Source organism: Elgaria multicarinata, chromosome 5, assembly GCF_023053635.1.
Source record: "Elgaria multicarinata webbii isolate HBS135686 ecotype San Diego chromosome 5, rElgMul1.1.pri, whole genome shotgun sequence".
Lineage (NCBI taxonomy): Eukaryota > Metazoa > Chordata > Lepidosauria > Squamata > Anguidae > Elgaria > Elgaria multicarinata.
In genome coordinates, this window is record NC_086175.1 from 2,731,134 (window position 1) to 2,744,189 (window position 13,056).

Here is a 13,056-nt window from a genome sequence, read left to right on the forward strand (position 1 = left end):
ACGCCTTAGTGAAGCGTTTGTTGCAGGCTGTCTCTACACCCCAGCAGAAAAGAGAGAGAAATAAAAAGACAAGAATAAAGGGAGAGAAAGGAATTTCCCTATGTGGGAAACAAAAGTGAAACGAAGATTAGGCTGAAGTTCTGTAGAGCTCCTGCAGGACCCAATTGTTCTGCTGGCTAGGCAGGGCCAGTCTGGGGGATAGGATGGCTCCTCCCCATGAAGAGATAAAGTTTAGTTGTGAAACCTGCCTCTAAGCTCCAGGAGAAAGCACCTTCTCGATGTGGAGGATGCCCTCTGTGTGACTCAGGAAAAAGTCCATTTACAAAGGGATATTGAGGGCAGGGACTGCATGTATGTCCACATCCCATCCCTCACATGTTGCAGGCAAATGCCTACATAGGGCTTAAATATACAGTGAATTCAGAAAAAGTTTAAAGACCTGGAAACTGATGTGCTTTGAATTCAGCTGCCCAGCCTACCATAAGGCTTTTTTCTTCCATAGATCTGGGGCAGCAGTTAGTGGTAGGAGTTTGAGCAATAAATTCCATCTTGCACAATAAGCTTGCAAAACTCTTCCTTTCTTCTCTTTCCAAGTGCCTCAGCAGAGGAGGGAGCATAACCGTGGGGATGAAAGCCTCTCCAACCTTCCTCATTAAGACTGTGAAATCTGGAGAGAGGAGGAAGACAAGCCTCAAGGCCTTTGGAGAGGAAAAGGGGCAGAGATAACATGAATCTTGCATTCTGACCATGCTTCTTCCCTCGAGTATCAATTATTAAAGAAAGGTCTGAAAGAGAAGAAGCGGAGTGGACGTTTTGTGTGGCAAGGAAGGCATTCTGTCACAGGTCTTCGAACTCTCCCCTCTTAATTGTAAATGTGTGGGGCCAGGCTGATGCAGTTATTCAGTGAAGAAGGACTGGCACTCTACGCAGGATTGGAGACAGCTTCCTTTAATTAGTACATCATATTCAAAGACTCAGGTAAGGTACAACTTAAACTTGACTTGAAATAAAATGGGGGATGGGAACTGTGAGCTTTCTGTGCCATGAGGAAAGTTACCAAAAAGGAACACTTTGGAAGAGAAGAATGGCTGGAAGATGGCAAAATTAAAAACAAACAAACAACAACAATCTCAGGTACATTATTTTAGTAATACTTACAATAACCCAATAAGGTACGCCAGTGTTTTTAGCCCATATTACAGGTAGTAATTAGGGTTGTGGCTGTGAGAAAAATGTCTTGCCTAAGCCACCCAGTAGGTTGTGATGGAAATGTGATATGAATTAGGGATTTCTTAGCGCACAGCTCATATTTCAAGGGTACAATCCTATGCACTTTCCTGACGATAAGCCCTATTGAATGCAGTGGAGGGTTACTTCTGAGTAACCATGCATAGGATTGTGCTGCACATCATTATTCAATAATAATAATCATAATATTTTATTTCTTACCCGCCTCTCCCTTCAGATCAAGGCGGGGAACAATATAGAATACAAAAATATTATAAAATACATAAAACTGATTAAAACATATAAAACCAATACATGGTTAAAAAAACAGCCAGCTATACCAGCTGTGTTGCTCCAATGAAGTAACTGCTATTCTAGATGACAATAAGGAAATGTCAATAAAAGGATAACTTTAGATACAGTCTTACTCTTATTTCACACACTACTGTATTGGTTTAGTTATTTGTTTTACTTACGAGGCTTTTACGATCAGGCTTTGAGGCTGCACAACTAAACTGGTTAATGTTTGCTTCTAGTAGTAGTTCCTAAAGTTAAGAGAATGATGTTAGTAATATGATACATGTCTGAAATGACATTTAAAATGTGTTTTTTCTTGAATGTAGAAAATAAAGACTACTACTCAAATATAAACTGCATAAATGCTATGTATAAGTGGAAACTGTAACAAAATGTTGCAGTGTGGAGTGCTCCTCTTTAGGATTTTAGGCACTCCATTTCATTTCCCCATCCCAGTTTTCCTTCCCAGTTCCACAACAGTCAAACTAAATGGATTATAAAAAGATACTACTGAACTTGCCTCTGCTTTTCGACGATTCTTCAATTTGATTCCTTCTAGGTACTGCTTCAGTCTAGGAGGTTTGTAAGTGTTTTCGGGAACCTAAACACACAGATACACATAATAATTTAAAGTTAGGAAGTATTAGATAAAAAGAGATTTGAATGAAAGAACCTGAAGATCATACATTTCAGCAGTTTGACAAGAACTAAGAAAAACCCTGCTCAATCTGCCCATACAACTGTCTTTGTCTCTCTGGTCAAGTAGGAGTTGCTAATCTGGTACTGAAAAGGTTTGTACTGAGGAGGATACTTCAAACTGAAGATCGCTAATTTGATCTGGGGCTGTTGAATGACCTGAATGAAGACTTTGGGGAGACCTACTACAAGAAGACCTCCTAAGAGACCCTAGACTCACATATTTAAGAATCATATTCCAGACACTGACCCATGGGTATGAAGACTTTGAAGTTTTTATTCTATGCTAATTGATTTTATCTTACTAAGACTCTAATTAAGACTTGCAGGACAAGCTTTAAAGAAAATGAAAAAAAAATACAGCTGACTTCACAGATCTTGTTCAAGGCCATGATGTGATGGCAGAGTGTATGAGTGAGACGAATAGAAGAACTGAGCATGCTCAAATACCAGCCAGGAGGAGAAAAATTACTGTTCCACATCTTGTGGTGTACACCTGCAGATAAGGAAATGTCCTTACTTGATGGTAGTTGGCAAAAGAAGCTGTAGCACTGAGCATGAGTGACAATTGGGAGGTGGTTTCGGGCAGATATGATCAAATATGACAAATGATAAACATGAGTTTAAAGAAGAAGTACATCAATCCAGATAGCATGCCCAGATGGCAGACTGTTATCCATGTTTTGGTAAACGTCAAATTAACCTGTTAGTGGTAATGCCAGAAATGTTCCCAAAACATGTGGGCATGAAACATGAGATTGTTGGGGATAGAAAGACACCTGATTGGTGAATGAGTGGTCTAATGCACCCCATTTCTGATTGGAAGGTGGTGGTCTCATCACTCATTGGAGCTCCCACCTTGGCCAGAACAAGTGTATAATTTTTTATTGTATTTTATATTATGGTTTTATACTGTTGTTTTATATTATGAATGGTTTTAATTTTTGTGAACCGCCCAGAGAGCTCCAGCTATTGGGCGGTATAGAAATGTAATAAATAAATAAATAAATAAATAAAAAAGCACAGGTAGTGAGAGCTGCAGCTTTCTCTTTGCTCTTTTTCTGCTTGATCTCTAGATCTTCTCTAGACCACTGGACCCAAGGATTTGGCTAACTATGGACTTCTTCAGCCTTTTAGCCTTTAGGACTTAGAACTATTTCTGAAGTTAGGACTTGGAATATTTTCTGGGGTTGGGTCTTAGAATTATTTCTGAGCTTGAGAATTGGAGTTATTTTCTAAAGATGGAACTTAGAATTATTTACAAGTCTTGAGGTTTTCCTTTCACTCTATCTTCCACCTTTACTTCTTCACATGTCTAGAGGAACTAGAGTATTTAAGTAACGTGCAGGAGGAGGAAAAAGGAGAGTTAACAATTCTATTTTAGTTTAGTTTTGCTTTTGTTTAGCTTTAAACACAAGTAGTAAGCAGGAGAGGATAAGAAGGACTAATAAAAATGTTAGAAGCTTAAACAGTTTCCTTATTAGCTAAATTCAGACCAGCTTTGGCAACACTCATATAAACACCATAGCACTGCTTACTTTTAATTCTGTAAATTTCGAAAATAGATTCAAATTTACAATTTTGTCTATGGTAATGTTTATCTGTTTGGATTAGCTTGGTTACCACCGCGTGTTCGGAACCATTTGGTGCGGGTTCTGAAGTTAAACAAGACCAAATTTACAAATGGTAGGACTAGCTCTGTGCATTATGTAGAAGTATTATTTAACCAAGGCATTCCTCCACATCTTAGTCTTGCTATAGATCCTTAAACAGGACCAAATTTACAGGAGTGGCATGTCTATACCGGCATGGTGAGGTTTCCATTTCCAACTTAGGGACCATCTCCCGTTTTCCATAAATGCTCATGTATAGGAGATGTAAAGAGGGACATATTACCAAAGAGGAGCATAACAGAATTGCCTGAACCTGTAAGGGTGTCAGGAAGGTGAATGCCCGGAATGAGCAGAGGATGGTGAGGGATGCTAAAAACAACAAAAAGGGCTTCTTTGGCTATGTTAGGAGCAAAAAGAAAATGAAGGAAGGGGTAGGTCATGTTAACAAGATGTTTAATTGTTAACAAGGTGATGGAGAGAAAGCAGAACTATTGAAGTTCAATTTTGCTCTAATCTTCTCCCACATTGGGAATTGTTCAACCTGTGACAGGTAGAACAAATGATTTGCAGAGGGAATTGCAGCAAGGAATAAGATCACAGGAAGTAATGATTTCTTTCTGTTCTTCATCCAATTCTGAGAAAAGCAGGTAAACCTGTAACTGTAGATCTTTGAGGGGTCATCTGTGCATTCACACATATGGGCTATTTACCAGATGGAGTCTCAATCTGGGAAACTTCTATAGCTGAGGATTGTTTTAGTGGGAAGCCTACCCCCACCGTCCACTGTGCATATCCTAATGGGTTCTCACCTATCTCCTCAGTTCTCGGAGACCGACTAGCTAGCCTTGAAACTGAGAAAACCAACAGTACCAGTCAAAAAGGACATCAACACCAATGTGGGGACATTGGGTGGGTTGTGTGAATGCACAGTTGGCCAGTTGATGAAACAAAGTTACAGCTAAGCAATCTGCCTTCCTCGTATTCTCTGTGCATTACACATATGGGTGATTAACTAGCTCACTTACTGAAGAATGGTAGGAGAGGAGAATGGTAAGAGAGGAGATGTCCTACTGAAGAATGGAGAAAAGAACTGTCCAACCAAAGGAGCAGTCCTTTCTTGCCCACACACCAAGTCTGTAACAAAAATTAAGTGTGGACTTTGCCTTCCAAGTTGCAGCCTTCCAATGCTCTGGTACCGACACTCCACGGCTAAAAGCTGTCGATGTCGAAACACTCTGTGTGGAGTGTGCTTTAACTGGACGATTCAAGTCCAAGCCAGCTAATTGGTAAGACAGCATAACAGTATGCACAATCCACCTGTTCCAGATGGGCTTGCACTTCCCCTAAAGGATTGGATTATTTGAATCTAGAACTGTCATTGAGGCACAAGGAGCAACTTTTAACAGCTTAGACTGACATACCAACTACACCCTTATCTGGACGGAGATAGCCTAGCTACAGTTATCCATGCTCTCATAACCTCATCTGGATTACTGCAATGCATTATACATGGGGCTGCCTTTGAAAATGGTCTGGAAACTTCAGCTGGTCCAAAACAGAGAAGCAAGATTATTAATAGGAACTGGTCAATGAGACTGCATTACACCAGTACTATTCCTACTTCACTGGCTGCCAGTCCAGATACAGGCTCAATTCAAAGTGCTGGTATTAACATTCATAGCGCTAAACAGCTTGAAGCCAGGTTATTTGAATCACAGAATCATAGAATAGCAGAGCCGGAAGGGGCCTACAAAGCCATCGAGTCCAACCCCCTGCTCAATGCAGGAATCCACCCATATGTACCTACTTTGACCCTAAGATCTTCAGGGCCCCTTCTCTGTGAGACAAGTGGCTACCAGGAGTAGGGCCTTTTCTGCTGTGACACCCCAGGTTTGAAGAGCTCCCTAACAAGGTTCACTTGACACCTACATTATACTCTTTCCGGCACCAGGTGATAAAAATAAAAAGATATATAATCTTTTTATTTTCCCAGTTTTTTAACGTTTTACCATCCTAATCTTTTAACTTTGCTGTTTTAAATCTGTATTTTAATCTTTGCATTGCTGCTTGGTTTTATTTTTTGGTTTTATATTCTGGTTTAAGTTTTATACTTTTAAATTGTAATTTATGGTTTTGATTTTTGTGAACCACCCAGAGAGCTTCAGCTATTGGGCGGTATAGAAATGCAATAAATAAATAAATAAAATACAGGATTAAAAACTCATTATGAAAAATCTAAATTATTATGTATAAATATCCCTTTAGAAGAACAAAAGGAAATTAAAAGGATATCCAATTTAGATCTTTGTTAATGTAGTTTTAAATATTTAGGAATTTGATTAACAAAAAAATTAATCAATTAATTTATAGAAACATAAGAATATTTTTAGCTTATAAAGGGGAAAAATAAAACATGGACTAACTTAAATGTATCTCTATTAGGTAGACTTGCAATAGTAAAAGCTCATATATTATATAAAAAAAAGTTTCAAAATATCCTGTTGTATCCAGATGTTTTAAAAAATGGCTGAAAAAATGGAGTTTATCGTGGGGAATAATAAAAGCTTAAGATTTGTAAACAGTATAAAATAGACTTGCTCCAAAAGGAAGTCACAGTACTGAACGTAATAAAATATTATGAAGCTTTTCAGATAGCCCAAGTTGCTAAATTCATAAAGGAAAATAATCCAGATAGAGGTAACTGAAGACACTAATTTTTCTGCCTCTTATTTATATACCCAAACTCCCAAGAAATAAAGTTATAATATGCAATACTTTCATTAATGAATTGGTTCAAAATGGCATAAATATATTTATTTATTTAAAACATTTATATCCCGTCCTATATCAATAAGATCTCAGGGCGGCATACAGATAAAAGCATATAGTATAAAACAGCTAAAAACAAATTAAACCATAAACCAAGTTAAAACAATATATAATTTAAAAGCAGATATGAAATGTTTAGCCCCTCCCATGTCCCCATTATGCCCCATTTTGGAACACCCAATTTTAACTTTCAAGATAAATACACGCAATACAAAACATGGAAAGAAATTGGGATTTATAGACATAGAGATTTATTCATAAGAGGAAAACCAATTTCAATAAAATAATTAAAAGATAAAACTGCCCAAATATGAGCTACTTGGTTTCAATTAATGCAATTAATTGTCAGGTTCTTGCACCTTGCTGGCTGCAAAGTAGTTGCAGGATCCAGGCTCATATCAGCAGGCCCTCCCAGATGGCCTGATGCGGAGCAGCTGGGAGCAGCCAGGAAAGGGCTATATATGTGTTTCACATCAAGGGGCCAACATAAAAGAAATATTTATTACATTTTTATACTGCCCAATAGCTGAAGCGCTCTGGGTGGTTCACAATAATTAAAACCATAATAAAACAACCAATGCGTTAAAAGCACAAATACAAAATATGGTATAAAAAGCACAACCAGGATAAAAACCATGCAGCAAAATTGATATAAAATTAAAATACAGAGTTAAAACAGTAAAATTTAAATTTAAGTTAAAATTAAGTGTTAAATATAGTAACCTTATGGATAATAGATTGAGAATAACAACATTAAATGTTAATGGGCTGGGGTCAGTGGTAAAGAGACGAAGAGTGGAAGCAGTATTGAACAGAGATAAAGCTGGTATTATTTTTTTGCAGGAAACGCATCAAGTAAAAGAAGGGGTTAATGAACTCGAGGAGGTCAGCCACCTATGAAAAGGCATATGGATCATCAAAATCGAGAGGGCTTGCGATGATAATTTCAAAGAAATGTGGTTTTAATGTAATGAAAGTGAAAGAAGATGAAAGGGGTAGGTATATAATAGTATAGGGTGCTTTGGGACAAGAAAATTACACATTGATGAACATGTATGCCCCAAATGAGAATTAAGTGGTATTTTATAATCAGGTGTCTGAAGAAATGGTGGGAATACAAAAGGGCTCAACGATTATTGCTGGGGATTTCAACATGGTGTTAGACAAGCAGAAGTATAAATCCAACCCCACTGAACAAGAAAGGTGTAATAATATTACAAGTCTAAATAAAATTATGAAAAGGAAAGGGATGCAAGATGTTTGGAGATTGGTCAAGGGAGAAGAACAAAAATACACATTTTTCTCACCAGTGCACAAGAATTATTCTAAAATAGATTATATTTTTATATCAAAGGATTTAGTGTCAAAAATATTAAATATGGAAGGGATTATTAAAATAATGGCTCACACCTTAGCTAATGTAGATATTAAAATACAGAGGGATTATAGGGATGCCAGAAAGTGGAAGTTAGATACTAGAATGTTTAATAATAAAAAGGTAATTGAAAAATTGAAAAAGAAATGGAGGATATATGGGAAATTAATGATACAGGACAATGCACTCAGGCTATATTATGGGACATGATGAAAGCAGTGATGAGAGGGATTTGTATTAGAGAGACATGTAAAAGGAGGAAACAACAGGAAGAAAACTCGAAGAATCTAGAGAAAGAGATTAAAGAGTTGGAAGGGAAGTATATAAAATAGAGATAAGCAATGTTATGCGCAATTGCAAGCAAAATGGAAGGAATGGGAGAAAGGAAATATTGAGAAGGCACAGAGGGATTTGATTTATTTAAAAAGAAAATACTTTGAATATAGTAATAAGAATTCTAAAATGCTGGCTAGATCCGCGCAATCAAAAAAAAATAAGGAGTTTGATTGGGGTGATTAAGGACAAAACAGGGAAAAATTGCAATTTGATGAAGGAGAAATTGGAAATATTTCAATAATTTTATCAGAAGATGTACACTTCGGAGAGCAGCTCCCCGGAAAGACTTAAAAAATATATTGAGACGCATTGGGAGATAAGATTGCAAGATGGGGATAGGGAGGAGATGGAATGAGCAGTGACAGGAAAGGAAATTGAGGAGGTTATTGACGAGCTAAAAGGGGGGAAGTCCCCAGGAGTAGATGGGTTGGGACCAGAATATTATAAGATATTTAAGAAAATGCGGATACCTAAATTGGAAGTATTATATAATGGAATACAAGTAGGGGAAGGGATCCCACCATCGTCGGAACAATCCTTAATTATATTAATTCCAAAACCAGACCTGACGGATCCAGGCTCATATAGACCTATCTCTTTGTTAAACCATGATGCAAAAATACTGACAGCAATAATGGCAAAAAGGATGAATAAATTTATTGTAGATATATTAATAGGGATCAGTGTGGTTTTGTAACAGGAAGACAGATGTCAAACTTAATTGGAAGGGTGTTAAATATAATAGATATAATAAGGAAAAATAATTTAAAAGCGGGGCTGATGGCCCTAGATATTTTTAAAGCCTTTGATTGTGTGGAATGGCCAGCATTAAAAATGATAATAGAAAGATTGGGATTTGGTGAAAGATTTAAAGGACTGATAAACAAGTTATATCAAAGAAATAATGCATGGGTAGTGGTTAACGATGGACTGACAGAACGGATCTCACTAGCCCAAGGTACAAGGCAAGGATGTCCCCTTTCCCCAATCTTATTTATGCTAGTAATAGAAACTCTTGCAAATGCTATCAGAAAGGATGAAAATTTTAAAGGGATTGGGTATAGAGGAAAGACTAAAATAAGTTTATTCGCAGATGATACTTTACTATCAATAGAGGAGCCTTTAGAGAAAATGGATGGAATAAAACAACATTTGAAGGAGTTCGGGGGAATGACAGGGTTGCAGATTAATTGGTCTAAATCAAAGATGATGCTGTTTAATTATAGTAAGGAGCAAGTACAGGGTGGGATAAGCAGGAAAGTAAATATTAAAGTGAGAGAATCAATTAAATACTTAGTGGTAATTAAAAAATCTAAAGGGTTTGGAGAAGAACTTTGATAAATTGAAGCAGGAGATTAAGAAAAAGATAGAGGAGTTTAGGAAGATAAGATTATCATGGTTTGGCAGAATAGCGATTATTAAAATGAAAATTAAACCAAAGATAAATTTTCTATTCAGTGTGTTACCAATTAAAGTGTCGGAAGTAGAACTGAAGTATTGGCAAACTATAATTAATAATTATTGTAATGGGGATAAGAAAGCGAGGATTAATAAGAAGATATGGTATGAATCTCAAAAAATAGGATTGGGACTTCCCAATATAAGGTGGTATTATTTGGCTAACCAATTAAGATATATAATAGGCGATAATAGGATCAGAAGAGTTAGACTGTTTAGAGTGGGAAACAGAAGAATTGAAGTTTAAATTGGAAAATATTTTTTAAATAAGTTTAAGAAAAAAGACATGGAAAAAATTGAGAACCCTCTGATGAAGAATATTTTAGAGATTTGGGTAAAATATAAAGAAAAACTGATGCCGGCAACATCCCCCTTAACTCCAGTGGTAATGATGGGAAACTTCCCAGAGAATTTAAAGAAGGATTTAGAAAAGGAATTAAGGGAAAGGGAAATAATTAAATTAATAGACTGGATGGTGAAGATGGATAGCAAAGAGAGAATAAAGGAGATACTAGGAGGGAGGAAAACCTCCTGGATTGAGGTGATACAATTAGAACAATGGACAAAGAAATGGATAAATGAGAATAAAGAGTGTAGAGAATACACAGAGTTCGAAAAGATGATTACACAAAGGGAGGACAAGGGTGGAAAGGTAGTTGGTAAGGGCATAATGAGTGGAATATATAAAATATTGCTGGAAACCAGAGAACAACAAGAGCATTTTAAAATGATATGGGACCAGGATATAATAAGACAGATAAGTAAGCAGAATTCGGATAAGATATGGAATCAGCGTATTTTGAAGATTATGTCTCTAAGAATAAAAGAAAATTATTATAAACTGGTATGGAAATGGTATTTAACACCAGCAAGGTTAAATCAGATTGATAAGAAATATCCTACGATATGTTGGAGAGGATGCCAGGAAACTGGCACTTATTTTCATGTGGTGGAATTGTGAACGCATACAGAAGTTTTGGCAAATAGTGTTTAAGGAGATAAATGAAACAATAGGATGGAATTTAGAGATATGTCCAAATGTAGCATTGTTGTCAATGAATGAGGTTAAATGTACGCAAACCTGTAAAGAATTAATAACTAACCTATTGACAGCAGCTAGATTGATGATAGCCAGGAAATGGAAGGAACAAGGGGAAAATCAAATAGAAGAATGATATAAGGAAGTCTGGGATATTGCTATTAATGATAGGCTTACATGTAGTATTAAAGTTAAGAAAGGAGCATTGAAGCGAAATTACTTTGAAGAGATATGGAGACCATTTATGGGGTTTGTGTTAAAAACAGGGAAAGGGTGTAAACCTTCACAAGAATCGTTACAATTTTGGAAAGGAGAATAATGGTCTTGGGGGTGGGGTGCGCTTATTATTTTTATTATTTTATTATTCTATTATTATGTAGTATTTTAAGTCAATGTATTGTTATTATTGTGTTGTGTTTATGTGATCGCTAGAATTTAAGGAAATGCCAAAGGACTTTCATTCCAGAAATATCTTGATAGAATATGGCCAGACATGCTGGCAGATAAATTAACCAGTAATTTTTGTATAGCTAGAGGGGAAATGAAAGAGGATAATTCTGTAGTAATTTGGAACCCATTCTTAATGTTTTGTTTAGAATTGGATACTGAAGATGGGCCTTCAGTTAATCAGCAGGAGTTTGGGACTAGCAGATTCTAATGTGATATAGAAATGGACCAATTAATAATAGATACAATATTCTAATTGTGTTATCTACAGATGTATTGATGATGTTATGTGTGTGACTGTATTTGTTACAATTACTTGTTAGTATTTGGAGAAAATAAAAAAAATTAAACTTATATTTTTTAAAAATTAAAAATTATATAGCAATATGGAAATAGGCATCTTTTAAGTTGACTGCTGCAAACCAGACCCCCACCCCACCCCGTCAGAGAAACAGCAAGATATTGGCCAGTGTTGTCATTTGAAACTTGCGGGATTTGATGAATTTGTTCAGGTTTCTGAGAACTAATATCGGTTGAAGTCCACCGACCTACTTCAGTACCAAAACTCCTGTTTTGGAGATTTTCTTAGCAGCTGAAATAGTCAAAGGTCTTCCTGGCATCAGTGGATCTGTCCTACCCATGGTTAGGGTCAGACACAGCTGACACTCTGAGGAAGACAGCTTCAAGTAAAAGAGGAAACCAGTTTTGAGACCATGGACTTCATGGAGTCCGCTGCCTCCAATGCTTTCTGCCAAAGAATTGCCTTCAAGTGGTCAGACCTGTTCTGCTTTGTTTGTTTAGTGAAACTCATGCAGTGTGGGCAGGTTTCTACTAAATGTGCTTCCCCTAGACACAGAAGACAAAGAGAGTGCCCACCCATGGATGGAAGTTTTCTGCCAAACTGCACACACGTTTGGAATGGGGCCTTGTGGCTTTTCCAACAAACAGGAAAAAATGATGGGATTTTTTTTTTTAAAGATGAACAAGAGGAAAAAGAGAGAAAAAGACCAACTAGAAAAAGAAACACCTCATTAACTTAAAAAAAACCCTGTTCTCTAACATATTGAAGATCCCGAAGAGGCAACCAGCTAGGCAGTCGAAAGACAACTGAAGAGACAAGCAGGAACCTGTTAGGACATGTGCAGTGGGGGGGGGGGAAGGGTTCCCACCAAAACTCTTCTCAGCTATAGATCATAGAATCATAGAATAGCAGAGTTGGAAGGGGCCTACAAGGCCATCGAGTCCAACTCCCTGCTCAATGCAGGAATCCACCCTAAAGCATCCCTGACAGATGGTTGTCCAGCTGCCTCTTGAAGGCCTCTAGTGTGGGAGAGCCCACAACCTCCCTAGGTAACTGATTCCACCGTCGCACTGCTCTAACAGTCAGGAAGTTTTTCCTGATGTCCAGCCAGAATCTGGCTTCCTTTAACTTGAGCCCATTATTCCGTGTCCTGCACTCTGGGAGGATCGAGAAGAGATCCTGGCCCTCCTCTGTGTGACAACCTTTTAAGTATTTGAAGAGTGCTATCATGTCTCCCCTCAATCTTCTCTTCTCCAGGCTAAACATGCCCAGTTCTTTCAGTCTCTCTTCATAGGGCTTTGTTTCTAGACCCCTGATCATCCTGGTTGCCCTCTTCTGAACACGCTCCAGCTTGTCTGCATCCTTCTAGATGTTTCATCAATTGAGGCTCCATGCAGGGGCACAGCCCATATGCGTGATGCACAAAGACTATGACGGA

At 37.3% G+C, this 13,056-nt stretch overlaps 1 protein-coding gene across 1 annotated transcript in view; it reads right to left on the reverse strand.

The window, feature by feature from the left end:
- Positions 1–13,056, reverse strand: part of CFAP99 (cilia and flagella associated protein 99) — a 118,319-nt gene that overhangs the window by 50,711 nt on the left and 54,552 nt on the right. Inside the window, exons 6-7 of the mRNA XM_063125899.1 lie at positions 2,045–2,125; positions 1,704–1,772 (exon numbers count right to left, since the gene is read on the reverse strand). Coding sequence (XP_062981969.1) covers positions 1,704–1,772; positions 2,045–2,125 — 150 coding nt within the window. The remainder of the gene's footprint in view (positions 1–1,703; positions 1,773–2,044; positions 2,126–13,056) is intronic.